The sequence below is a fragment of the Neofelis nebulosa genome, chromosome 2 (assembly GCF_028018385.1).
Source record: "Neofelis nebulosa isolate mNeoNeb1 chromosome 2, mNeoNeb1.pri, whole genome shotgun sequence".
NCBI classification, from domain to species: domain Eukaryota; kingdom Metazoa; phylum Chordata; class Mammalia; order Carnivora; family Felidae; genus Neofelis; species Neofelis nebulosa.
In genome coordinates this window covers 157131872-157157557 of record NC_080783.1, presented here as the reverse complement: position 1 = coordinate 157157557, position 25686 = coordinate 157131872, and the positions used below count along the sequence as shown (strand labels likewise).

The 25686-nt window shown below is 37.8% G+C and overlaps 1 protein-coding gene across 5 annotated transcripts in view; it reads right to left on the bottom strand.

The window, feature by feature from the left end:
- Positions 1-7370: 7370 nt before the first annotated feature.
- USP33 (ubiquitin specific peptidase 33) overlaps positions 7371-25686 on the bottom strand; it is a 64652-nt gene continuing 46336 nt past the window's right edge. For all 5 annotated transcript variants that reach the window (XM_058716917.1, XM_058716914.1, XM_058716913.1 and 2 more), the window contains 8 exons: positions 25271-25451; positions 24364-24490; positions 23518-23687; positions 22052-22133; positions 20759-20867; positions 11199-11301; positions 8937-9005; positions 7371-8563 (listed from right to left, as the gene is read on the bottom strand). In XM_058716917.1, coding sequence (XP_058572900.1) covers positions 8406-8563; positions 8937-9005; positions 11199-11301; positions 20759-20867; positions 22052-22133; positions 23518-23687; positions 24364-24490; positions 25271-25451 — 999 coding nt within the window. In that variant the 3' untranslated portion in view covers positions 7371-8405. The remainder of the gene's footprint in view (positions 8564-8936; positions 9006-11198; positions 11302-20758; positions 20868-22051; positions 22134-23517; positions 23688-24363; positions 24491-25270; positions 25452-25686) is intronic.

Below are 25686 nucleotides of genomic sequence, written 5' to 3'. Positions count from 1 at the left end.
TGAACTGTCATCCCCCTTCTGGTGTTGCTCAGTGTCACACCTCTTCCCAAGGAGGCCACATCCAAAGACTGATCAATATAGAGCCACTAATAGTATCTATCAGGATTGTTGGAAGGACTGGCCCTCTCACCTCAACTTGGGATAATTCCAGTGGATCATCCTATATGCAGAACAACTTGTATCAGCTGTTGCATCCCATTAAGACTACATGACTGCTTGACTTCTTCTGCTGCCCAGTTCTTCCCTAACCTCAAAAATGATGATCCTAAGACCATTTCCTAAAAAAATCTACACACTAATCACGTAAGTGTCTGCTTCTTGGAGAGCCCAACCTATGACACTATTCACATTTTTCTGGTGAGAAAATAGGCTTAGAGAGTTATGTAATTTGCATAAATTTGAACTGCAGAAGGCTCTATGTAGAGATATAAATATTGTGGGAACAGAGGAGGGTTGGGAAAGGCTTTTTACAAGGGTTGGCATTCAGGTTACAGCATGAGTTTGCAAAGCAGAGAAAAAAAGACCATTCTCAGCTAAGGGAACTGCATGATTGAGAGTATGTAGGGATGTGAGAGGGGAACTATAAGTAGCCCCAAGTGGCTGGGTTCTAGGGTCTTTGGAGCAAGCACTTAAGGGGTGAGGGGGATAGACTAGTTCATTGATGGTAAAGAAGATGGCCAAGGAGAGAAAATTCTAGGCCTGGGTGTAGATCCTGGCCAAGCAGAAAGGGATAAGAGCCCCCCTTAGATCTTCAGTTATCTAAGAGGGGGGAAAAGGAGGAGCTCTCTTGCACTCATAAAAAGAAACCACTGCCAAGCTCACTAGTGAAGGTCACTCCCTAATTATGATATATCCCATATGCTCTTGGTTGTTTTCATCTAGGATCACAGAATACTGAAGATGGAAGAGACTTCAAGATCATCTAATTCAGGAATTTGCACAATATTTACTGGAGCACTGGGATTCCTTTTACACACATAGTCTTCTGCCAGAATCCAATACTTAATCCAAATAAAATGACCTAGGAATTGGCAACCACTGACATCTGCCTTTAAGGCACTGCCTCAGAACATGCTTAGAAAACCATTTATGTAGTTAGTTCATTCATTCATTCAATAAGCATGCTAGTTGCTGTACAAGGTGCTGGAGATACAGTAGTAAACAAAGCAAGCATAGACCCTACTCTTACAGACCCTGTAGTCTAGGGAGGGAGGCTGACATTCAAGAAATAATCATACAGGCACACCTGTGTGGCTCAGTCGGTTGAGCTGGTAACTCTTGATACCAGCTCAGGTCATGATATCATGGTTCATGATATCTGCACTGACATTGTGGAGCCTGCTTGAGATTCTCCCCCCCACCCCACCCCTCCTCTGCTTGTTCTCTCTCAAAATAAATATACATATATTTTTTAATTTTTAAAGAATCACACAAATACTGTACACAAATTAAAACTAGAGGCACCTGGGTGGCTCAGTCGGTTAAGCGTCTGACTCTTGATCTCAGCTCAGGTCTTGATATCAGGGTCGTGAGTTCAGGCCCCTCACTGGGCTCCACTCGGGGTGTAAAGCCTACTTTAAAAAAAGTTTCAAACTGATAAGCACCATGAATGAAAATTACAGGTGACTAATGAAAATATGTCCATATGCTCCAAAGTACATGTTCTGAGGTCTTTAGATAGAAGAAAAAGGGAAGGCTTCCTGAGGAAATAACATCTAGGCTGAATGAAACCAAAAGTGTGAATGTGCATTTAGGAGTTAGGCAGAAGGTATAAAACATTACACAGAGGTTGATGGAAAGGCCCCTAAAAACACGGAACTACTACCACCAGAAATAAGCTGCTTCTTTTACTGTGGATATACATAAAATATGAAATGTATCCTAATCACTTTCATTAGCTCATGCTTTCCATGTCATATCCTTCGGAGATGGTTATATAATTTATTTAAACGTTTTTCTCTTTGGGGGTATTAAGGCTATTCTACTTTCCTGCTATTACAAATGATTGGTTTGATAAATGCCCTTATATCCAAATATGTATCTAGGTTATTTGGGGGGCTAAATCTCCAAGATTTAGGTAGCTGTTAAAAGGGAATTTCTTAGTATGTTAAAAGGGAGTCTAGGATTCCTGGGTTGTGTGACCAGAGAGATGGAGGTGTCACTGAAGACCATAGGAAATACCATAAGTAGGAGCAGGTTTAGGGGAGGAAATGATGTCTGCCATTAGGGTATACTGAATTTGAATTAACTCATACATCCAAATGAAGCTGCCCAGGAGTCAGTAGAATATATAGATCTGGGATGCAAGCCCTAGGTCATAACTACAGGTACAGATTTGTGAGTCTTCAACATACAAACAGAAACTGAAACCTGGGTTTAGATTATCCAGGAAGAGCACAAAGAATGAGAAGAATTGAAAATGTAGAACAAAACCTTGAGAAATTCAAACATTTGGAGGCAAAGGAAAAAAAAAGGACAACTACAGAGGAGAAGCAAGAGGCAAGAACAGTAAAAGAAAAACTGGGATAGAATAGTACCTCCAAAACCAGGGAGAAGGTAACTTGAAAGAGAGCCATCAACATTAATTAACAGAAATTTACCAGCTACAGATTTTGTGCCATACACTGTGGTAAGCACAGGAGTGAACAAGACAAATCCTTTTGGTGCTTACTGACTAGTGGGGAAGACGTTGTTGTACAGTGCCCAAAAAACCAGTATATTTGGCATATTTTTAAAAATTATCCTTGGGGTGCCTGGGTGGTTCAGTCAGTTGAGCATCTGACTTCGGCTCAGGTCACGATCTCAAGGTTCTTGAGTTCAAGCCCTGCATCAGTCTCTGTGCTAACAGCTCAGAGCCTGGAGCCTGCTTCAGATTCTATATGTTCTTCTCGCTCTCTGCCCCTCCCCCACTCGCACTCTGTCTCTCAAAAATGAATAAACATTCTTTAAAAAAATTTTTTAAATTATCCTTGCTTATTTCTAAAAATACGTATGGGGCTTACCAAAAAAAATTAATACAATAGACAAAATCAAATTTAAAATGATTAAAATGGGAAAGTTGAAGTAAAATAATGCACAAAAATACCTATTCTAGGATCCTGAGCACTGCTTCAATTCTGGCATACCTTGTAACAAGGAAAAACAAGATCATTTATGACAGTGTCAGCATCCATAGGATAACAAACCAGTTGCTCAGGGGAGGCATTACTATTCCCAGTACTAAGATCAAAGATAAATTTGTCCCACAATTTATCAAAACAAGATTATGTCATATAGTGAACTGTATCCTCAACAGCATCTTTACAGTAAATCCAACAACTAATTTTGTGGGACTCTTTATTACAACATCTCTCCACCTAGGCTGAAGGCAATTCTATTAAGCTTGAAAGAGGGCAACAGCATAGCCCAGGTAAGAAACTCTTAACAGTCTAATTTAGCAAAGGAAAGATTTGGAAATATTGAAAAGGATAAATGAATTATAACAATTCTTCAGATGATCCCCCCATTCCTTCATGATCCTCCATTCATCCTCCAGGGATGGTACAGTACATAGATACTAATCTCTGGGATCTCAACTGACCACAGGAGCACCAAGTTAGTACTGGTTTCAACATTTATCACATCACAGATCCTGAACCACTTTCTTTTTCTATGATTCATTTATAGAGTGATGTTGAAAAAGTCCCTCAAAAGAAATCCTAGAATGATTAAATTGCCATTTTGCAACCTGTAATGAAATCATTGATTCAGGGAATACTCATCAGTAGATAAAATTATTAGTGGAAAAATTGATCAGTATCTTTACAGTGGAAGAAAGAACGCTTTACTGGGTTCTGACCATCTGAACCCAGATTAATCCTTGTAGCATTAAAGTGGAATAACCAAGTATGTGTGACCCCCTCCTGCTTTTCCCTTGCTTTACCAGGTTGGTCAAAGTGAATGGTCACCTAGTATTCAGGCCCCTATATAGTTCCTTCCCAATAGAGGATAGCAAAAATGACACTGTGTCAGTTCCAGACCTAACCGTTTAGAACCTTACAGCTTTTTCTTTCACCCTTTTGGAATCCTCTAAGTAAGGAAAATCAGGCTATCCTTGAGAGCAGCCACATGGAGAGGTCCTGGAGGATAAGATCCTATGGAGACCTTGATGGAAATGAATGTTGTGGCTCAGCCAACAATCAGCACTAAGGCTCCAGTTAGGTCAGGAGCCTTTTTGGACTTAACAACATAGCATATCTGCCAGCTCAGTGCAGCCTCATGAGTGACTCCAGACAACCCACAGAATCGTGAAAAATAATAAATCCTTGTTTTAACCAACTTTTGAGGGCTTTGTTATACTACAAAAGATAGTCTTCAACCTGAGTAGCATCATGACTGCTGTTAGAGAACTATACGTGCTGTTATATTCATGAACAGTTTCACCCTTCAGTGTCCACAGGTCCTTACAGCACAAGTTCACATGGGTGAGAAAGAAAATCGAATGAACTTAAACCCAAAGAGCTTGTTTGATAAATCTATACCTGAACAATTGCTATCATAATTATACATTCATAATTTTGCCAAATGTACACACTTCAGACATGAGTTACTGAAGTCCTTACCCACTTAGCAATTAAAGCCATACAGAGAAATGGACTGGGATCCTGGACTTTCTGCCATTGATGACATGTAAAAAGCACTGTAGGATGATGTATCTGTCAGGGCACATTTTTTGCACCCAAAATTGGGAAGAGATATACAATTACTATGTACTTTGTATCTTTTGATGTTTATTTTTATTTTGAGAGAGAGCACATGCGCATGTGCAGGTGAGCAGGGGAGGAGAAAAGAGAGGGAGAGAGAATCCCAAGCAGGCTCCAAGCTGTCAGCACAGAGCCCTGCATGGGGCTCAATCTCACATACTGTGAGATCATGACCTAAGCCGATGTCAAGAGTCAGGACACTTAACCGACTGAGCCACCCAAGTGCCCCTGGTACTTTGTATCTTTTAAAGCATTTAGTATCACAACAACCCAAGATGGTAGATACTCATTTTACAGATGAGGAAACCAACATCAGGGAATGTGTCAAGGTTTACAGCTAGTAAGTAGCAGAGCCAGGATTCACAAATGAGCAATTTAACTACATTAGATTGACTGCATTAATGGCATTAATTGTTCATATCTCTCTGTATCCACACCTTTTGCCATGTGACTTTGCAGTTCCTCTCATTAAAAGTAGACTGTATTCCCACATCCCTTGATTCTAGGTTCCACCATGTAACTTGGTTTGGCCAATGAGTTGTTAGCAGATAGGACACATGCAGAGGCTTGAAAACAACTTGCTCCTCTGCCATGAACAAGAGAACGTGCCTGGGTTAGCCTGGTGAAGGACACAAGAAACAGAGCCCAATTCAAGACAAATGAGTGAGCCCAGCCAAGGTCTCAAGACCTGCCTAGCCAACGCCCAACTTGAATGCAAATACATGAGTGAGCCCAGTGGAGACCAGCCACAGCCTGATTTGCTGAACTCCACAAACTTGTAAAAAAACTAAATGTTTCTGTATACCACTGAGTTTTTGTGGTTGTTATATAGCATTTTTGCACCAGAAGTTAACCAATACATTCACTGGACTCTAGAGCCCATTCTAATAACTATTTATACTGCTTTTTCAAACTTTTGAGTTTTAGGTGACTGACATATGAGCATATATATTTGGCACAGAGTTTTGATCTTGGGGTTGAGAGTTTGAGCCCCACATTGTATGTAGAGATTGCTTTAAAAAAAAAAAGTGATAGCTGAAAGCAAGGGAGTGAGTGAACCCTCTAAATAGGGAGATATGCAGAGGAAGAAAATGGATAAAATGCAGCACCAGGCAAGTTTAAAGAAGGAAGTTTCAGGATATAATAGTGGCTGAGAAACAGTAATTGGATTCTCTAAATGGAAATTTACTTGCGATTTCTGAAAGAAGCATAGATTTTGAAGTAAGACACATCTGGGTTTGAATTCTAACACTTAGTTGTGTGTACTTGGGCATATTAATCTGTGCCAAACATTTGCATTAGGAATTCAGCATTAGTAGTGATTAGTAGTAGCTGTGTTATCATTAAAATAGTCTTGAACAGTGGCCTGGGTTTTTTCCCCTAAAAAAAAAATAGTTTCTTGGGGCACCTGGGTGGTTCAGTCGTTTAAGTGTCCAACTCTTCATTTTGGCCTAGGTCATGATCTCACAGTCCTGGGATTGAGACCCACACTGGACTCCACACTGGGTGTGGAGTTTGCTTAAGAATAACTCTCTCCCTTGGGTGCCTGTATGACTCAGTCTGTTAAGCATCTGATTTCGGTTCAGGTCATGACTTCACAGTTTGTGAGTTCAAACTGTGTGCTACCACATCAGGCTCTGTGCTGACAACTCAGAGCCTGGAGCCTGCTTCACATTCTGTGTGTCTCTCTCTGCCTCTTCCCCCACTATGCTCACTCACACACACTCTCTCTCTCTCTCTCAAAAATAAATAAACATTAAAAAAAAAAGATTCTCTCTCCCTCTCCTTCTGCTCCTCCTCTGTACATGCACTTTCCCTCTCAAAAAAAAAAAAAAAAAAAAAAAAAAAGAGAGAAAGAGAAAGAGTTTCTTACCTAATCCCCTTACATGCAATCCTTCAAAACGGTAACAAGTATATTCAAACTTATCATCTTGGAGAGTTACAGGAGCAGCTTCAAAATACAGGGAAATTACCTCTTTCTGATATAATTAATCACACATAATCTTCCAAAGTTTGTTATGAAAATAGTAACGCTAATAATGAATGTGACTAATACTATCATCTGTTTCAAAAGAATTCATTGGGAGATATTATAAAATGGTGAATAAGCACTGGTATGAAGTTACATTGACTGGAGTTGGGAGTCCCCATCTGCCACTTCTTTGCTGTGTAACTTGGGGGCAAGCCACTTGATCTAAGTCATAACGCTGTAATAAGGATTAAATATAAGTAAAGCACTTTAGTAAGGTGGCTGAAACATCGTAAATATTCAATAAACGACAAGCACTATTAAAAACAAACCTTTTTTGACTATCTCTTAAATACCAAAATTACAATAAACTCTGGTGATTCAGAGTTGGATACAACATCATTAAATCTGTGAAGAGGATCATAATGTAACTACGAGGAAGAAGAAATCTGAAAGCTAGATACATCTTTTTAAAAATTCAAATACATCTTAATGCTGATTAATTAAGCTCGCTGTTTCATTAAACATCAAAACTTTAAGTACTATACCAAATGACTTATTTTGCCTACCTGTGATTAAGAAATAACAGGAAGACATTAATATTAACAAACTTTATACCTTTCACACTTAATATTCATCAAGTCAATTCAACACCCAAGTTACACATTTTAAAATCATTTTTATTGAACTAATTTTAACAACACTGTTTTAGCTGGTGGCAGTTGCCCCACACCAAAACAAACCCATCATGAATGCTATTCAACATCCTCAAAGTAATCCAGTTTGTTTTTGTACTTGGAATATAGTTAAAGTTTTGACATCACATAATCAAGCAAATAGCAGTGCATACTATATTATCCAAAAAGACTTTATGCATTTCATTAAAAAAATCACTTTGCAAGTGTCTTTAGCTTTATCAACAATCTCATCAACACATTCCATACTTCATGCTCTCAAAATAAAAAGTGCCCTAAAACTAACTCTAAGTTTTTTACTAATATTAATGAATACTATCCAGGGTTACAGGAATTGAAGTTTAACCTTTTACAGTATAAGAGGCAATAAGTTACTGATAACTGCTGACACAAATTCCACTCAAACTAAATACATCCTTGATACATTCAAAAAGACATTTTGTAAATATTAATATGCTAGTTTATATGCTGCAGTGCAAAAGAAGTGACACCTTAACGTTTCCTGAGCTTTAGGAAATTACCATTTTTCTGACTACAACTTTCAATTTAAAATAGGCTCTTTATTATATGAAGCCATGTCAAAACTATACAATTAAATTAGGTTTCTGGAGAACTGAAATGATTGGTCAGTTATGGTATTTTAAGGTAATGAAAAAGTTTCCAAAGCAAGAGTATTTACAAAACTACAAAGGATACTATGGATTTGCATGTAGTATAAAGGTCAAAGATAACCTACTGATTACCAAATGATCACAATTATCCCTTCTCTTTCAAAAATATTACACTGAAAGACTTTACGGTAAGTTATCTAGCATTAAATATACCAACCTGAAGTATATCATACATTTTAACACATTCTTCCATAATGCCCAGTAAGAAGGAATAAGAGATAAAATATTAAAAATCAAGAAAATAAACATGTTTTTAGGAATGTTTTTGCATGTGTATGCGAGAGGAAATGAAAATGATTTCTCATTAGAACTTTCTATATCCTCAAAATTACAAGGACCGAGTTTCTACTTCAATTTTTTCTTCTGCTTGCAGACTATCAGGGTCAACATGAACAACTGGAGGTCGTAGGATAACTTCAGGCCCTCCACCATATATAGACTGTAGAAAATTCCATGTTTCTTCTGAAATCTGACCAGAATCTGCTCCTAAAATTAAGTTCAAACAGAATAATATTTACAACCCTACATATTCATATTGCAAAAACACTCATAATGTACCCTCCCCCCAGCATGAATACTCCAGGGATAACTGAGAACTTGTGGAACATGAATTTTCAGATTACCAGCCCATATTGTTATAAGCTGCAACATATGGTCTGTCTTAAGTACTCTTTCCTAGCTCATACGAAAAGCCTTAAAACCTTTGCTCAAATAACAAACACTGGCAACTTTTAGGCAAGTATTTGTCCTACTTCATGTATGAATTATATCATTGAGCTGCGTAAAAAATGTGGCACAGATGGCTAGTAATGATATATTCTTAATAGTGACAAATAGTTTAAATATTAGTCAAACTTACCTTGCCTGAGCATTACATTGCCACATTTAGTGACTGCAATTTTAGTGTTATCAATAGGACCTGGAGGATCTAAGTCAAAAGGAAAAACAAATTATCAAAATGCATACTTTTCAAAGGAATGCACCAAAGAATTACATACTTCTGTGCTTGAAATAGTTGAGGAATGTAACTATATAATCACACTGATTATTATAGTGAATTCTGAACTGTCTTCTGAGCTTCTTTTTGGGTCTTTTTGGTTCCCCCAAAACAAAACCAAGAAAGAAAGGGGGAGAGAGGCTCTCTCACTACCATCCAAAATCTCAATCTTAACTATCCATTTGAAGATCACAGGTTAAAATGCACTTTTAAAAAATAAATAAAGTAAAATAAAATTCACTTTTAATACTATAAAAGAACAATTCTTTTATAATTTAAAAAGAAATCATGTAGGGGTGCCTGGGTGGCTCAGCTGGGTAAGCATCCAACTTGGGCTCAGGTCATGAACTCGAGGTTCGTGAGTTCGAGTCCTGGATTGGGCTCTGTGCTGACAGCTCAGAGCCTGGAACTTGCTTTGGATTCTGCGTCTCCCTGTCTCTCAGCCCCTCCCCTGCTCACACTCTCTCTTTCTCTCAAAAATAAACATTAAAAAAAAATTTTTTTTTCAACTTTTTTTTTTTTTTTTTTTTTGGGACAGAGAGAGACAGAGCATGAACGGGGGAGGAGCAGAGAGAGAGGGAGACACAGAATCGGAAACAGGCTCCAGGCTCCGAGCCATCAGCCCAGAGCCTGATGCGGGGCTCGAACTCACGGACCACGAGATCGTGACCTGGCTGAAGTCGGACGCTTAACCGACTGTGCCACCCAGGCGCCCCCCAAAAAAATTATTTTTTAAGAAGAAATCGTGTAATTCTCAATTTATTTCAGATTGTCATTATTTAAACTAAAAACATTACAAAAGCATTATAAAATGAAATGTTAAAATACATCCTTTTTTAATTTAAGGGGGAAAAACACCCATTTTCCCCTTGAATACAAAATTCAAAAGGACAGTGCGTGTTCATTACCAAAATCTGAAGGAAAAAAAAAAGGCACAAGGAAGAAAAAATATTGTAATCCCATTACAGAGAGATAAGCAGGTTTAATATCTGTGGGGTTTTTTGCCTTTGCATATGTTTGCCATTTTTTTAAATATAAAAGTTTCAGAGGATGTATACAGTATTGCAACCTTTTTCATATATCAAGAACGTCTTTTTACACATATTGTCACAAAAATTATTTTTAAATTTTTTATAATGTTTATTTTGAGAGAAAGTGCATGCAAGTGGGGGAGGGGCAGAAAAAGAGGGAGAGAGAAGTCCCAAGCAGGCTCTGCGCCCTCAGCCCAGTGTGGGGTTCAATTCCACAAACCATGAGATCATGACCTGAGCTGAAATCAAGAGTGAGACATTTAACCAAGCTGACCAGGCGCCCCACAAATTTGTTTTTAAAGTCCACAAAGTACTAATGGTTAAACCATTATGTAACCAATGTTGGGAAGATTTTTTTTAACTTTTCAATATTAAGATTGTAGACTGGGGCGCCTGGGTGGCGCAGTCGGTTAAGCGTCCGACTTCAGCCAGGTCACAATCTCGCAGTCTGTGAGTTTGAGCCCTGCGTCAGGCTCTGGGCTGATGGCTCGGAGCCTGGAGCCTGTTTCCGATTCTGTGTCTCCCTCTCTCTCTGCTCCTCCCCCGTTCATGCTCTGTCTCTCTCTGTCCCAAAAATAAATTAAAAAAACGTTGAAAAAAAAAAAATTAAAAAAAAAAAAAAAAAGATTGTAGACTAATTTTGTTCGGTTCCTCTATTCCTGCTATGAATATGCTATAATTCATGAAATAGGTTTAAAGCATTTATATAACCAGAATATAAACTAGACTGTTAAGATCTTTTTCTCTTTTGCTCACTGGTATATAATCCCAAGTGCATACAGATACTCAAAAAGTATTTGTTAATTTAAACAAAAAAAATCAACAAAGAATTTTTTTTTTTTTAATTTTTTTTTTAAACGTTTATTTATTTTTGAGACAGAGAGAGACAGAGCATGAACAGGGGAGGGGCAGAGAGAGAGCGAGACACAGAATCTGAAACAGGCTCCAGGCTCTGAGCTGTCAGTACAGAGCCCGACACGGGGCTCGAACTCACGGACCGTGAGATCATGACCTGAGCCAAAGTCGGACGCTTAACCAACCAAGCCACCCAGGCGCCCCAACAAAGAATTTCATTTTTCAGTTAACCACTTACCTCCATCTTTACCCTTCACAAAACTTTCCCATTCTCTAAACCACTGCATACTGATGCAATAAAAAGTAGCTGGAGAGTCCTCCTCTTGGAATGCTCTGTTTAGCTATAGGAAGAAAAAAAATCAGTCACCTAATATCTAAAACTTGTTTTATAGCAGAATACAACCATTCTACTTTAGCATCTGAAAAGGCCAGTTCCTCATAAAGAATGTGATGTACATTGATGCTAAGTTATCTTAGTACCATAGTAACACTATTAATAAACAAGTCTAGGTTATGTCTCAAAATTTACAAGTATACACAAAAGGAGAATCAAAGACTGGATAACTGAAAATGGTCAAGGTAAGTCTTCAAAACAACAAATACTCTACATATTTATAAAAATCAAATGTGTAAATCTTACTTAAACATATCATATCCACTGTCTACCCTTTACTTCTGTTCACTTAAGATATTAGTGGACATGTTGCTATTACAAACACAATGCTGCAATGAATTACAAGCACAGTGCTGCAAAGAATAATCTTGTACATGTCATTTCACCAACAATATACATATATGTATAGGACAAATTCCCAAAAGTGGTGGGACAAAAGTCCCTAAAGTTGTTCCATTCCCTCTTCTAAGGCCTAAGGAAATGAGTATGTGACTCATCTAGGCAAAACTCTACTAGAAATGGAAATCTTCAGGAGCGATCTAATGGTGAGAATGAAGTCACTCCAATGTCAATTTTGTTAGCTACATACTCAGAACTAGCCTGGATCCTAAAATTCTGGAGAAGTTGGTTATTCAATTTTACCTTTTGATAAATTTCTTTTTTGCTTAAGTTAGCTAATGTGGGCTACTACTGCTTTCAACTAAAGAAGCTGAATTGATAGAAAAACTAGTATGAAAAGAAAGGTGGAGGCAAAGAGCTTGGGAAAGATGAAGGGTATCTGAAATTTATCTACCTGTATTCGTGTGAAAAGACAGGAGACTCTTAAAAATATTTCATTATGGGTAACTAAATGCCCATGGTACATACTATTTGAGGACAAAGACAGCCAAGTTCAGATAATGTCTCTCCTAGAATCAAATCTAGTAAAACCCTGCCATTATCCCCAAAGATCCTTATAATAGCACAGAAGTACCTCCATGATCTGGCTCCATGATTTGACTTCATCTTCTAATACTTTCTTCATCATGTATTCACTTGTAGTCACATAGACCTCTTTGTTATTCCCAGAACCAAGTATTTACATTCCTGCTTCTTAAAGCTTTTACATGGCCATCACTCCTTTTCACGCTTATCTGAAAACCTTCCGCACCTCCTTCAAGTCTTTGCTTACATGTCACCTTCTCAATAAAGGCCTATCTTGATCACCCTTTTTGAAATTGCACCTGACACCTCCCATCATCACTGTACTATGTTCTAGTACACTGTTCTATTATTTTCCTTTTCCACAGAACTCATTACCTTTCAATACATCATGTATTATTTATTTATTAAAGTTATTTGAGGGCAAGGATCTTTCTGGGATATAAGACAGTTGCTTCCACAGAACAATGAAAGGCAATGAAAAACACTGTGGCTGTCTGATGGTTAACGAAGAAATCAAAGTATGTCTGTCTCAAGGTAGAGAATTAAAGTTGGGACTTTCTATGATGCACAATTTATCCCTAGAGAATGGAGATTCCTGAAATGTAATGTCAGATTGATTATACCAATTAAATACACTTAACGCATAGCTTTATCAGGTTTGAATAATTTCAGGACTTTTTTGGCATTAGGATATTTCTTATGTGTCTAGGTGGGGTTTTTAAAATATTTAGTTAACTACAACCACCTCATTAATTTAAAGATACATGTTGGGGCGCCTGAGTGGCTCGGTCAGTTTGAGCATCCGACTCTTGATTTTAGCTCAGGTCATGATCTCATGGTTTGTGAGTTCAAGCCCCTCATCAGGCTCCATGCTGACAGTGTGGAGCCTGCTTGGGATTCTCTCTCTCTCTCTGCCCCTCCCCAACTCATCTCAAAAAAATGAGATGCTCATGCTCACTCTCAAAAAAAAAAAACAAAAAAACAAAAAAACACTTAAAAAAAAAGATACATGTTTTTTTCTACTTCAGGTTAATTTCTCTAAACTGTTGCCCTAATAGTTGTTCCTCCCCTCTAGTCTCTTCTAAAATAAATATGCAGTGCCTGGGTGCCTTAGTCGATTAAGCATAGGACTCTTGATTTCAGCTCAGGTCATAATTTCATGGCAAGTCCTGAGTCAGGCTCTACCCTGGGCTCAATCTCTCAGTCATCTTCCTCACTGGGTGTGGAGCCTGCTTGGGATTCTCTCTCCCTCTCCAACTGTCCCTCCCCCAGTTGCTCACATGCTCTGACTCTCTCAAAAAAATTTTTTTAATTAAAAAAATAAAATAACCTATTAGAAAAACATTGGATTCTATATCTGTCCAACATGTTGAAACTTCTGTTTTCCATCTGTTTATCCTTGTGTTTCATTTTAGGAGAAACTCTGCAAAACCTTTCAGTACACCACTTTGCTCTCCAGCATTATTTATGCTGCTATTCAATCAACTCATCTGTTGAGTTTTGTTTTTATGATATAATATCTTTATGTCTTTATCTCTCTGAGAATCAACTGTAATTTTTTAATGTTTATTTATTTTTGATATAGCACGGGGGGGGGAGGGTAGAGAGAGACAAGGGGACAGAGGATCCAAAGCGGGCTGTGCGCTGACAGGAGTGAGCCCAATGCAAGGCTCAAACTCACAAACTGTGAGATCATGACCTGAGCCAAAGTCAGATGCTCAACTGACTGGGCCACCCAGATACCCCCAATTGTGTTTATTTTAAAGCTTAATTTAAGAAATCACAATTCTATGGATTAGAAACTACCTAAGATAATTCCTTCTTTAACTGACCCACATCTCCTTATTTACTGCTGTATCCAAGCAAAAACCTTTATGCTTGTTGCCTTGTACAATGCAGAGGACAGAATGCTGAGGTTATTATTGGTGTCTGCCATTTTCAAGCTTGAAATCTGTATGAGATTTCCTGTGGCCTTTGGTTTGCTTCTCCAACCTGATCCTATCTACTTTTTCAATTTTTCAGAAACTCTACTTAAGTTCCAGTCTACCAAGGGCACCTATATTTGTACTCCAGTGTTAAGTTTTACACTCACACACTGTTTTCTTTCTTTTTTTTTTTAAAGGGGGGCGGGGGGAATGCATGGGTGGCTTAATCTATAGAGCATCCAACTCTTCATCTCAGGGTTGTGAGTTTAAGTCCAACACTGGGCATGGAGCCTGCTTTAAAGGGGGGCGGGGGGAGGGGGAGTAAATTTATAGTTTTGCAACACAACCATAAACCAGTTTAGAATATTTCCGACACCCCAAAAAGTTCCCCTGCACCATTCTACAATCAATCTCTTATTCTCAGCCCCAGGAAACCACTGATGTACATTGTCTTCATGGTTTCCCACTTTTCAGATATTTCATATAAATGGAATTCAATATCACATAGCCTTTTCACATCTATTTTCCCCTGGCCTAATGTTTCTGAGATTCATCCATGCTGCTGCATGCATCAATACTCCAATCTTCTTTACTACCAGTAGTATTCCATTATAGAGCTATACATTTTGTTTATCCATTTGCCAGCCGATAACATTTCAATGGTTTCCAGTTTAGGTCAATTATGACCAATACTGCTATGACCATCTGTACACACGTTTCTTTTCTATTATTTATTTTTAATGTAAGCTTTACGCCCAAGATGGGGCTTGAACTCACGACCTCAAGTCACATGCTCTACAGACTGAACCAGCCAGGCACACCTCCTGTGAACATAAGTTTTCATTTCTCTGGAGTAAATACTCAGGAGTGACACTGCTGAGTCACGTGCACTTAGGCTTATTGAACCTAGAAGAAACTGCCAATCTATCATTTGGCATGTAATGTTTTGCATTCCCACCAGCATGTGACGATTCCACTTGCTCTGCATTCTTGTAAGCACTTGATATTATCCAGTTATTCTAAGACTTGTGTGATGGTATTTCACAGGTTTTAACTTGCATGTTCCTAATGATTGCTGATAGTGTACCCTTTCGTGTGTTTACTAGTCACCCCTTCTTAGAAAGAATGTCTACTAAAATATTTTCCGTGGGGCACCTGGGTGACTCAGTTGGTTAAGCAGCCAACTCTTGATTTCAACTCAGGTCATGATCTCACAGTAGTGAGATTGAGCCCCACGTCGGGCTCACATTCATGGGAGTCACTGACCTTATCATGTGGCATCACCTAAAAGCTGCTGGCCTATTGAAGACTCAGTTTTTGTGCATGGGTGGCAAAATTTGGTGGGGTTGGTACTGTCCTCTGTGGTATGGTATATGCTCCAAACTAGAAATCAGTATATGGTATTTTCCCCATAACCAGAATACATGAGGCTAGATACCAGGTAAAGAAAGTACCTAATGACATACTCACAAATCTTTGCTTCTCATCTCCATAACTTTGGCCTCTACTAGTTTGGAGGTATTCAATTCCACAGGGAAACAACAATGGTTTTACTGGACTAAAAGTTGAAATACTCCTCTGGTTATGTATGGTTCCTCTAGTCACTGAACCAAGAGGCAGAGTGGGTTACAGCCCTGGGTATTTAAAGGCTGAAATAAAATGGCCACTATACAACAGGAACAAAGAGGCTTATGTCTGAAAACCAGATTATACCTACTGTATTAGTTTCAGAGAGCTACTGTATAACAGATTACCAAACACTTGGTATCTGAAAACAGATATTTAATCTTCCAAAGTTCTGGAGAACAGAAGCCCAAAATCAAGATGTAGGCAGGAACATACGTTAGGGAAGATTTTAGGGGAAATTCTGTTCCTTGCCTCTTAAAGTTTCTGCTTTGTGGCTATATATTCCAAGCTCTGCCTCCTGCCTATATATGGCTTTCAGCTCTTCTGAGTCTCTTTCTTCTGCAGGTCTTTTTATAAGGACATTGATCATTGAATTTAGGGTACATGCATATAATCTACAATGATCTCCTCTCAAGATCCTTAAGTTAATTACATATGCAAAACCCTTTTTCAAATCAGGTCATATTCACAATTAAGGTGAACTCACAGAGATTGGAACATGGATATATCTTTTTGGGGGGACCACCATTCAACCCACAGCAAGCACCATTCAGTATTTCCAAACCCAGAGGTTAAAAGCTAATAGACAACTAGAAAAATCTAAACCAGGCAAGATTACAAAGACCTCAGATTCTTCAGTAATGATGGTCTGGGTAAATACAACCACAACCAACTTAAGTGCTGATTAAGAAAACAGAGAATATGAAATGGGTAAATGATCAGCTGTACATACATATTTCTTCCTTACCACATATACATATCTGTAAACATTTAGCAAATTTGTAAATAATTAAAAATTTACTTTTCTTCCTCTACTATTTCATATAAGGTATACTGGTTGTAGTTAATCTTATAGTTTATTCTTCACAGTATGAAAGGGATATTATGACTGAATTGACTGAACTAAAGATGAATGACTAACATCCAAAAATGGATATAGTGACTCATAGAACTTTGAGTCTCCCAAATTTAGGAAAATGTAAACGCAGCATGTATTGGTACATGAGCTGGTTGCACGGTGTTAAACAGAAACATGATATTGTTGCTACTGCTGTTGCTTACATGTATGAATACTGAGGTGACAAGAGACAGACTTTACTGTACAGCTGATAAAGCATCATTTCCATTCATTCTTACACTCCCTTCTGTGAAGAAGAGAAGCCTACATTTTCCAGGATCCCATGCCAGGAGTACTACAGATTAGGCATTATCAATGATCTATGCAATATATAGAAGGCACAAAAGAAAGCAACTTCTCCCCTCTGGTGGTAGCTGTGAGTAGGACTGAAGCATCCACAGATGGCATAAATAGGATTTTGCCACTACTGCCAAGCATCTTCCCAAGAATCCTTCACTTGGTGTCACAGGCAGCTAACATCTTTAAAAGCAGCAGCATCTTGTGTCTTATGAGCATCCTGAGAATAACCCACCAGGGTCCTGAGATTAACAGGTTATCAAGTTTAATAGATTTCTGAGCATTATTCTGAGAATTACCAGTGGCAAACAGTTGAGATAATTTCCAGGGACTGCACAATTTTAAATTTTTTAACTTGGAAACAATCTAACTTACAGGAAAACTCCAATATGACACAAAGAAATTTCCTTTACTTAGATCATGGAGAGTGAGCTGCTAAGCAGATGTTCCTTTCCTCCAAACATCTTGGTGTACATTTCATACACACAAGGACATTTTCCTACGCAACAGAAATGACTAAAAGTTGGAAATTAACATTGATATGAACCAGCCACTTCTCTAAGGAAGGCTGGTACCTTTTAGTGAAGAAAGATGTTAAGAGGCCAGGACCTGATGAAAGCTAGGTATTTTCAATCCTATTGGAATTAGCATTGCTCCCAGGCCCCTTCAGTGACAAAGGTAGGGAATTAACATATATACACATCCATCTGCTTCTATATATGCGTACACATACACACATTTGTACCTCTGTATGTGTGTATATATGTATCACCATGAGTTCACAAAGATACCTATAAGTCCAATCTAGTAACATGATCCATTTTAGTTTTCTCCCTTTCCATACCTGTAACTCTTATCTGACAATGAGAAATGTGGCTCTCACTATACTTATTATTTGATCAATTCTACATATGGAATCCATCCCTCAATCCTATCACCCACGGCACCCCAACCCCCAGCCAACATGGGTATCCATTTTCAACTTACCTGGGCTCCAACCCCCTTGACTGGGTCCACACAAGAAGCTCTCCTTAACCTGTTTGGGCTCTGAAACCCCCACAGGCCACCTCTCCTACCTCTAGCATGGCAGCCTATCCCACTTCTAGATACCTTAAGAGTCAGCAATAAGTCTAGGTAGCAATAAGTTAAGTATCTTCAAAGTACTGTTGTCAGTAGCACAGTTCCAACTTTTTATTTATGGTCCAAACGCCATAAATGGTCTTCTTGACCTTCACTGCCTAGTCCTTTCAGTAGTTGTTTAAGTATTTCTTTGCCTATATTCCTATTATATTCAAAATACTTACAATAACTTCTGTTCCCCCAACCCTAATGGATACAGTCATTAACCATTTATTCAAGCATTCATGGAATGAACTATTTTATTTGTGCGTGTGTGTGTGTGTTTATTTATTTCTGAGAGAGACAGAGCATGAGCAGGGAAGGGGCAGAGAGACAGGGAGACACAGAATCCAAAGCAGGCTCAGAGTCCAAAACAGGGCTCAAACTCGTGAACTGCGAGATCATGACCTAAGCCTAAGTCAGATGCCCAACCAACTGAGCCACCCAGGCACCCTGGAGTGAACTATTTTAAATATTCAACTATAACTTGCCTCCTTAAATTTAGGAAACAAATGAGGCCTAAGCACAATACACAAATTGATACCTATATTATCTTCCTGTGTGTGTGTGAAAATTTCTTTACTTTAGGCAAGGGCACACACAAAAAACTCTAAATCCATGAAGAAAAGCAAGTATGTATACATGTGTATGATGTGTGAACATGTGCTGGGCAGCCATAACATGGAACATACTGTTCATGTCTTGTCTTTTAATGTTTATTTATTTATTTAGAGACATAACAAGCAGGGGAGGGGCAGGGAGAAAGGGTGAGAAAGAATCCTCAACAGGGTCCAAGCTGTCAGCACAGAGCCCGACATGGGGCTCAATCCCACGAACCAACTGAGCCACCCAGGTACCCCCATCTCTTGTCTATTTAACAACTTCCTCTCCTTTTTTACTGAAAGAATCTCAATTTTCTTTTAAAAAGTAACCCATCCCTCCACCAATATAGTCTTAGTAGGATTATCAATGCACATAGTTCTCAGGTGACTAAAACTCTACTAGGATTCTCTACTGGGACTTTGGACCATAAATAAAAAGTTGGAACTGTGCTACTGACAACAGTACTTTGAAGATACTTACTTATTGTTACCTAGATAAATGGAACTGTACTAGTCCTTGTCCATAAATCCTGGTTGTTTATTTTTTTTAGTGTTTACTTATTTATTTTGAAAGACAGAAAGCATGTGTGCAGGGGAGGGGCAGAAAAGAGAGGGGGGGTGAGGGGAGAGGGGGGAAGAGAGAGAGAGAGAGAGAGAGAGAGAGAGAGAGAGAGAGAGAGAGAATATGAATGAGAATGAGTCCCAAGCAGGCGCCATGCTGCCAGCACGGAGCCGAACGTGGGGCTCCAACTCATGAATTGTGAGATCATGACCTGAGCTGAAACCAAGAATCAGATGCTCAACTGACTGAGCCATTCAGGCACCCCCATAAAACCTAGCAGTGTATATAAAATCATCATCATCATCATCTAGACTGGTAATCTGCTATAATTAACCAGTGATACTACAACAGTTTCTCCTCTTTACTTAATTACCTATGAATTACTTCATTTTGCCTCTCTGAATTAGTGCATATCATTAGTGCATGTTTAAATATGTCTTTTTTCCTCAACCACTATAGTATTTTAAACCTTCAGAGCCTAAGACCATCAAACAGCTCTAAGCACACAGAAAAACCCTGAATTTGCATATGGATGGGTCATTCAGTCAGCATATACACATTAAATGATTCTGAGTATAGCTGACACATAATGTTACATTAGCTTCAGGTGTACAACATAGTGATTCCATGTTTACACATTATACTGTATTCACGACCAGTGTAGCTACCACCTATCTTGATCCATCGCTCTTACGGTAGCATTGACTACATTCCTTCGTGACTTATTCATTCCATAACCACAACCTATATATATATCCCTGTATCGCCCACCTCTCCCCCATTTTTAAATTTTAAATTAAAATGGTTTTTAATTTACTTGCATGTTGATCCTTTTCAAAAAGTAGATAATCCAATTTACTTTCAAATCATCAAAGGCTAATTCTGCTGTATTGGTAAGTCTGTGAAAACTGCACAGATACAGTTTAAACTTCCTTAAAAAAATCAAGTAGATTATTAAAAAAAACACACAAGCAAACAAAAACCTGGTTGTTTAGCTCTTCCTACTGATTCTGTAATGACCTTCATATTGTTGCCTGCAATCAAGGAATGCTTCTTAATATACTCATTTTGAGGAGTATATTTGAAAGAATAGACAGTCCCACAAAACAATACTATATTTCACAAAAAGATGGAAGTAGAGAATCCAGTCTGGGTAGATACTTCCAGAAAAACACTAAAAGAAACCTGTAATTTACCATTTCAATAAGGAGACTTCTTGCAAGTACCAATCTGTACAACAAAATCTTTTACCAATCCATGAAAACAAAACCCCACAAAAGGAGACCTTAACTCACTAGAATTTTAATGACTTGTTGGAGGTCTCTGGCTGTTACACACCCTGAACACCTACAACTCCTTCATCTAATCATTTCATTAACCTAATGATTCTGCTAATTGTCAGTGATCTTCATCCTAAATCACATTTACAACTTGAAAAGCATAACTTTTACCCGAATAAAAATTTCCAGTTCAGTTTTTCTTCTTTTTTCAATTTTCTCTGCCTCAATTTGACAAGTGTGACAAATGTACAGATGGTTGACAGCTGGTCCTCCTCCATACCTAAAGCAAGAAAAATTTAATAATTATAATAATGTTAAAGAAAGTCCATGTTCTAGGAAATCTTTACTAGGCTAAATCCCTAGTAAAGAATCAACCGCCACAAAAAAATTCTCAGTCATAATTAAACTAACGTAAAAATCAAATAATTATAACAACTTGATTTTATGTTTATCAGGATGACTATCAATGTATTAAGTAACCTGCTTTATATTTTAACTTTCCCTTACAGCTACTTCTGCTACCAAATACGCTAGAGGTAACAATACAAAGTAAAAGAGGTGGCTTTCAAAAAATTACAATACAACATGTTAATGCAGCCATAGTCTTAAGTTTTAATCAGAAAGAGGCTTTCCCTGGCTTCTAAGTAAGAATTCATGGAATGAATTATTTTCAATATATATATATTTTTGAGAGCGAGTGTGTGTGCACACAAGAGCAGGAGGGGCAAAGGGAGAGAGAGAGAGAATCTTTTTTTTTATTTTTAACTTTTTCTAATGTTTATTTATTTTCAACAGAGAAACAGTGCACAAGCAAGGGAGGGGCGGGCGGGCAGGAGGGAGGGAGGGAGGAAGAGAGGGAGAGAGAGAGGGAGGGAAGGAGGGAGGCAGGGAGGGAGGGAGGGGGAGGGAGGGAGGGAGGGAGGGAGAGAGAGAGAGAGAGAGAGAGAAAGAGAGAGAGAGAGAGAGAGAGAGAGAGAGAGAGAGAGAGAACCTTAAGCAGGTTCCAGACTGTCAGCACAGAGCCCAAGGTAGGGCTTAAACTCATGAACTGTGAGATCATGACCAAAGCCAAAATCAAGAGTACAATGCTCAAATGACTGAGCCACCCAGGTAACCCCATATTTTCAATATTTAACTATGGAAAACACAGTAAGGAAATTATACATGAAATGTTTTAAAACAAAATTTAAAACTTTAAAATCTCAGACTTAAATATCACCCATATATTTCTACAGATACAGATAATTAGAACATAAAAATCAGAATTAATTATCTAGACTTGGGCCACGTTAACTATGAAGTCTTCCTGTTCACTTCAGAGTGAATAATGACAGGAAAAAAGAGAATTTTCTACATAAGCGACATAAAGCATAAGGAGCATATGTGAAACAATACAATCCCCTTTTAACAAGTTTCACCAACTGATTTTCATAATACCATATTGTCTGATTTAAAAAAACAAACCTGCTATACAGGTTATCCCAAATGTTCTGAGGCAGCATCAAAACCAGGTCTTCAATATAACCAGCTTTTCGTGGAGGAACGCCTAAAAAAGTTTAGATGGGTGTGTTTCATTCTTAAATTCCTTTATACAACTTTTAAAGGTTAAACTCATTTTTAAACTGATTAATCACTGGCATTTTTCAATCAGTATTCTTAAAAATTAAGTATTTCTGGTGACTACATTCCTAAAAATGAACCTACTTCTTGAAGTAGTTAGAGAAAAATCAGGTAACCAACATCTTCAAGTAATTTATGTAAATCCTTACCAAGCATTGACTGTGTATTGGGGGAAATCAAAGGAAAATAAGAGACACTCTTTCCTTCATGGAGCTTGAGCCAGCAAAAGACATGAGGCACTTATATAACTAACTATAATAAAAGGCAGTCACAGATAAATACCATAAAAAGCTTATGGGGGGATTCAGAACTAGAAGAGCCTTATGTTAGTACTTCAAGTAGGGAAATAATAAGAGATAAATTCACATACAGAAACATTTCAAGGTTTAGGTTTCTATATTCACTACGGGACATTCCTACTATCTCTTGTGGTTTCACTGCAAAAATAGTTAATTAATAAGAATATTGAGTCTTCAACCATGAAATTTAATCAAGGTATCACACTAACATGTTATTTATCATGAGAACAAACACTAACATAGCCAGTCACAAAGGCATAAGTTATATTTAGCAAATAACTATACAAGGCTTTTTTGTTAAATTCCAAGGACATGTCCATACTTAGGAAAAGAGCCAGCTATTAATTTAGGCAAAAGGGTAAAAATCATGGATACAAGGGGTAGCTGAATGCCTCTCAGCAGAGAAGAATAATGTGTAATAGAAGTGCTCACTGTACTATAACTGGCTGTGTATGGATCTGTCTCTACTATGAAATTAGAAAACAAACAGTGTCTTTGGTATTCTCAGGGTCTAGCACAGGGTTTGGAACAGGTTCTCAATAAATATCTCTCCTATGAAGAGGCTACAGACTGCCTATAAATAGAAGAAAATGCCAATTTCTAAAACTAGAGAATTAAACAGATTTAAGTTGGATGCAGATAAAGAAATGGAAAATAAGTCGAAGAGGAAAACTCTTGGCTCTTTCTTTTTTTTTTTTTTTTTTTTTTTTTTTTTTTTAATTTTTTTTTTCAACATTTTTTATTTATTTTTGGGACAGAGAGAGACAGAGCATGAACGGGGGAGGGGCACAGAGAGAGGGAGACACAGAATCGGAAACAGGCTCCAGGCTCCGAGCCATCGGCCCAGAGCCCGACGCGGGGCTCGAACTCGCGGACCGTGAGATCGTGACCTGGCTGAAGTCGGACGCTTAACCGACTGCGCCACCCAGGCGCCCCTCTTGGCTCTTTCTTAATCTGTAAATTATTTAAGGGCAAACATCTACCATTACTTTCCAATTCAGGATTTCTTACCTCCGTGAATACAGAGAAAATCATTATTTGAAATAGGGCCAGGTTCAGCAAAAGTCTTAAATTTATTTAGCCACTGTCGAGAAATGTAAAACTGAAGGAGACTTGGTTCCATTATGTTCAATAAATTTGATATCCTTCGTCTCTCTTTTTGTGCCTCTTCACTGCTCTTCCTATTAAGGACAATGATTCATTAAACTTAATATGCATTTTCCTCCATCCGATCAGTTGATGGATTTTTCGTCTTCCTTATTAGACTTAGCACACACAGTAATACTATGAATCTTATTAGGCTTGGGAATTATACAACAGAAATATATTTTGTATCACCCCACCCCTAGCCCCAACTACATTATATACCCCTAATGGGCACCACTGTATCAGAACTACTGGTATCTACATAACCACTGGTATACAGCTGGCGTTCAAATGTTTGCTAATAAAATCAACCTAAATAGTTCATCTACTTTCTTCTTTCAGTAGTTAGTAATCTTTTTACAAGATACTGAAAAATACCAAAGATCTATTTTTATAGTAATACCTCCTTTATTACTATTTTAGGAGAAAATCTGGTACTTAACTCCTACTGTCAGAGACTAATTTATTAAAACCAATCTTTCTAAAACAAAATATATTCATTTACCTTTCAACTAAATGATTTAACATTTTCTTAACAAAAGATCATTCTGCATGCAACCTTTCACTTTACTTACAAAATGAAATTAGAAAAAAACAATTTCTAATCTTTACTCAGCAATACATCTTGAAAGTCTTAGAAGTAAAAACCCCAAAGTGAGATGTTCTTTCATATTTGTCAAAATAATCTATCCATGAGAGTTACTTCCTTACCTATAGAAAAGAACATAAGCTTCTGCATTTTGTACAGTAGATTCTGAAACTTCAGTGACACTCTGATCATCAAATTCATACCAGAGATTATTTAAATTGTTTCGGCAGTAGGCAATATAGTGTCCACCTGAATTTGAGTTGAAAAAATTTAAATAATTTCAGCAATACAAGATTAACACAAGAATTAAAGTACTTTTTGAATCCTCAGTTCCTAGCAGAGACAGAGATATAGCAAGAACTATGCATCTATATTTTTTCCAGTATGTATCCTCACCATCACCACCTGAGGAAATGAAAACAAGGACAAAAATGTAATCTTAAAAAAAGTGAAAAATATAATCTTTTTATTTATTTATTTTGAGAGAAAGAGAAAGTGCAGAAGCAAGGCAAGGGGAGAGAGGGAGAGAGGGAGAGAGGGAGAGAGGGAGAGAGAGAGAGAGAGGGAGAGGGAGGGAGAGAGAGAGAGAGAGAGAGAGAGAGGGGGAGAGAGAGAGAGAGAGAGAGAGAGAGGGAGAGAGAGAGAGAGAGAGAATATGAATCTCAAGCAGGCTCTGTGCTATTAGCACAGAGCCCAACGTGAGGCTTGATCTCACGAACTGTGATCATGACCTGAGCTGAAATCAAGAGCCAGATGAGCCACCCTGGTGCCCCCCAAAAATGATCATGTTAAAGTCCTTAATATTAAGCTTTATACAAAATATTTCTAGTATTCAAAACTTCATAGCAAAATTATTCAATTACCTAAAATTTTCAGACCTGTTTATAACAACCAAATTAAAATAAAACTAAAAAATAAAAATCTATTTTTACATTTCTTTTATTTAATCAGGTCTTATTTAACAGATCAATGCAGACCGTTACTTTTTTTCCCCCCTGATCTAGACATATGTCAAACCTACATACTTACTACTTGCAGTTCCATGATGACAAATGACTGACAGAAGATCATAGGTAACAATCTGAACTGGACTATCTTTTGCAAGAAATGGCTGAAGATCCAGACCTTCCAGTGGAAATGAAACATGGGTACTGATTTTGGTGGAAAACATCAGTTCATGTCTGAATCTTTTAAGATGGATGCATAAAATCTAACAGAGAAAGATAAGATTATTTAAAATTCTATTGTTTTATATACTAATAAAGGAATCTATTAAATATAGGTATTGAATTAAGTGTCAAGGTTACACATCACCCTACAATGATGATAACCTGATTCTAAACACATCAGAATATGGAAATGGTGAAACCTGGTACTTCCTAAGTTCAAACCTGCTGGCTTTTCTAATTTTATATTATACCTGCAAAATCCTATACTGTCTGATT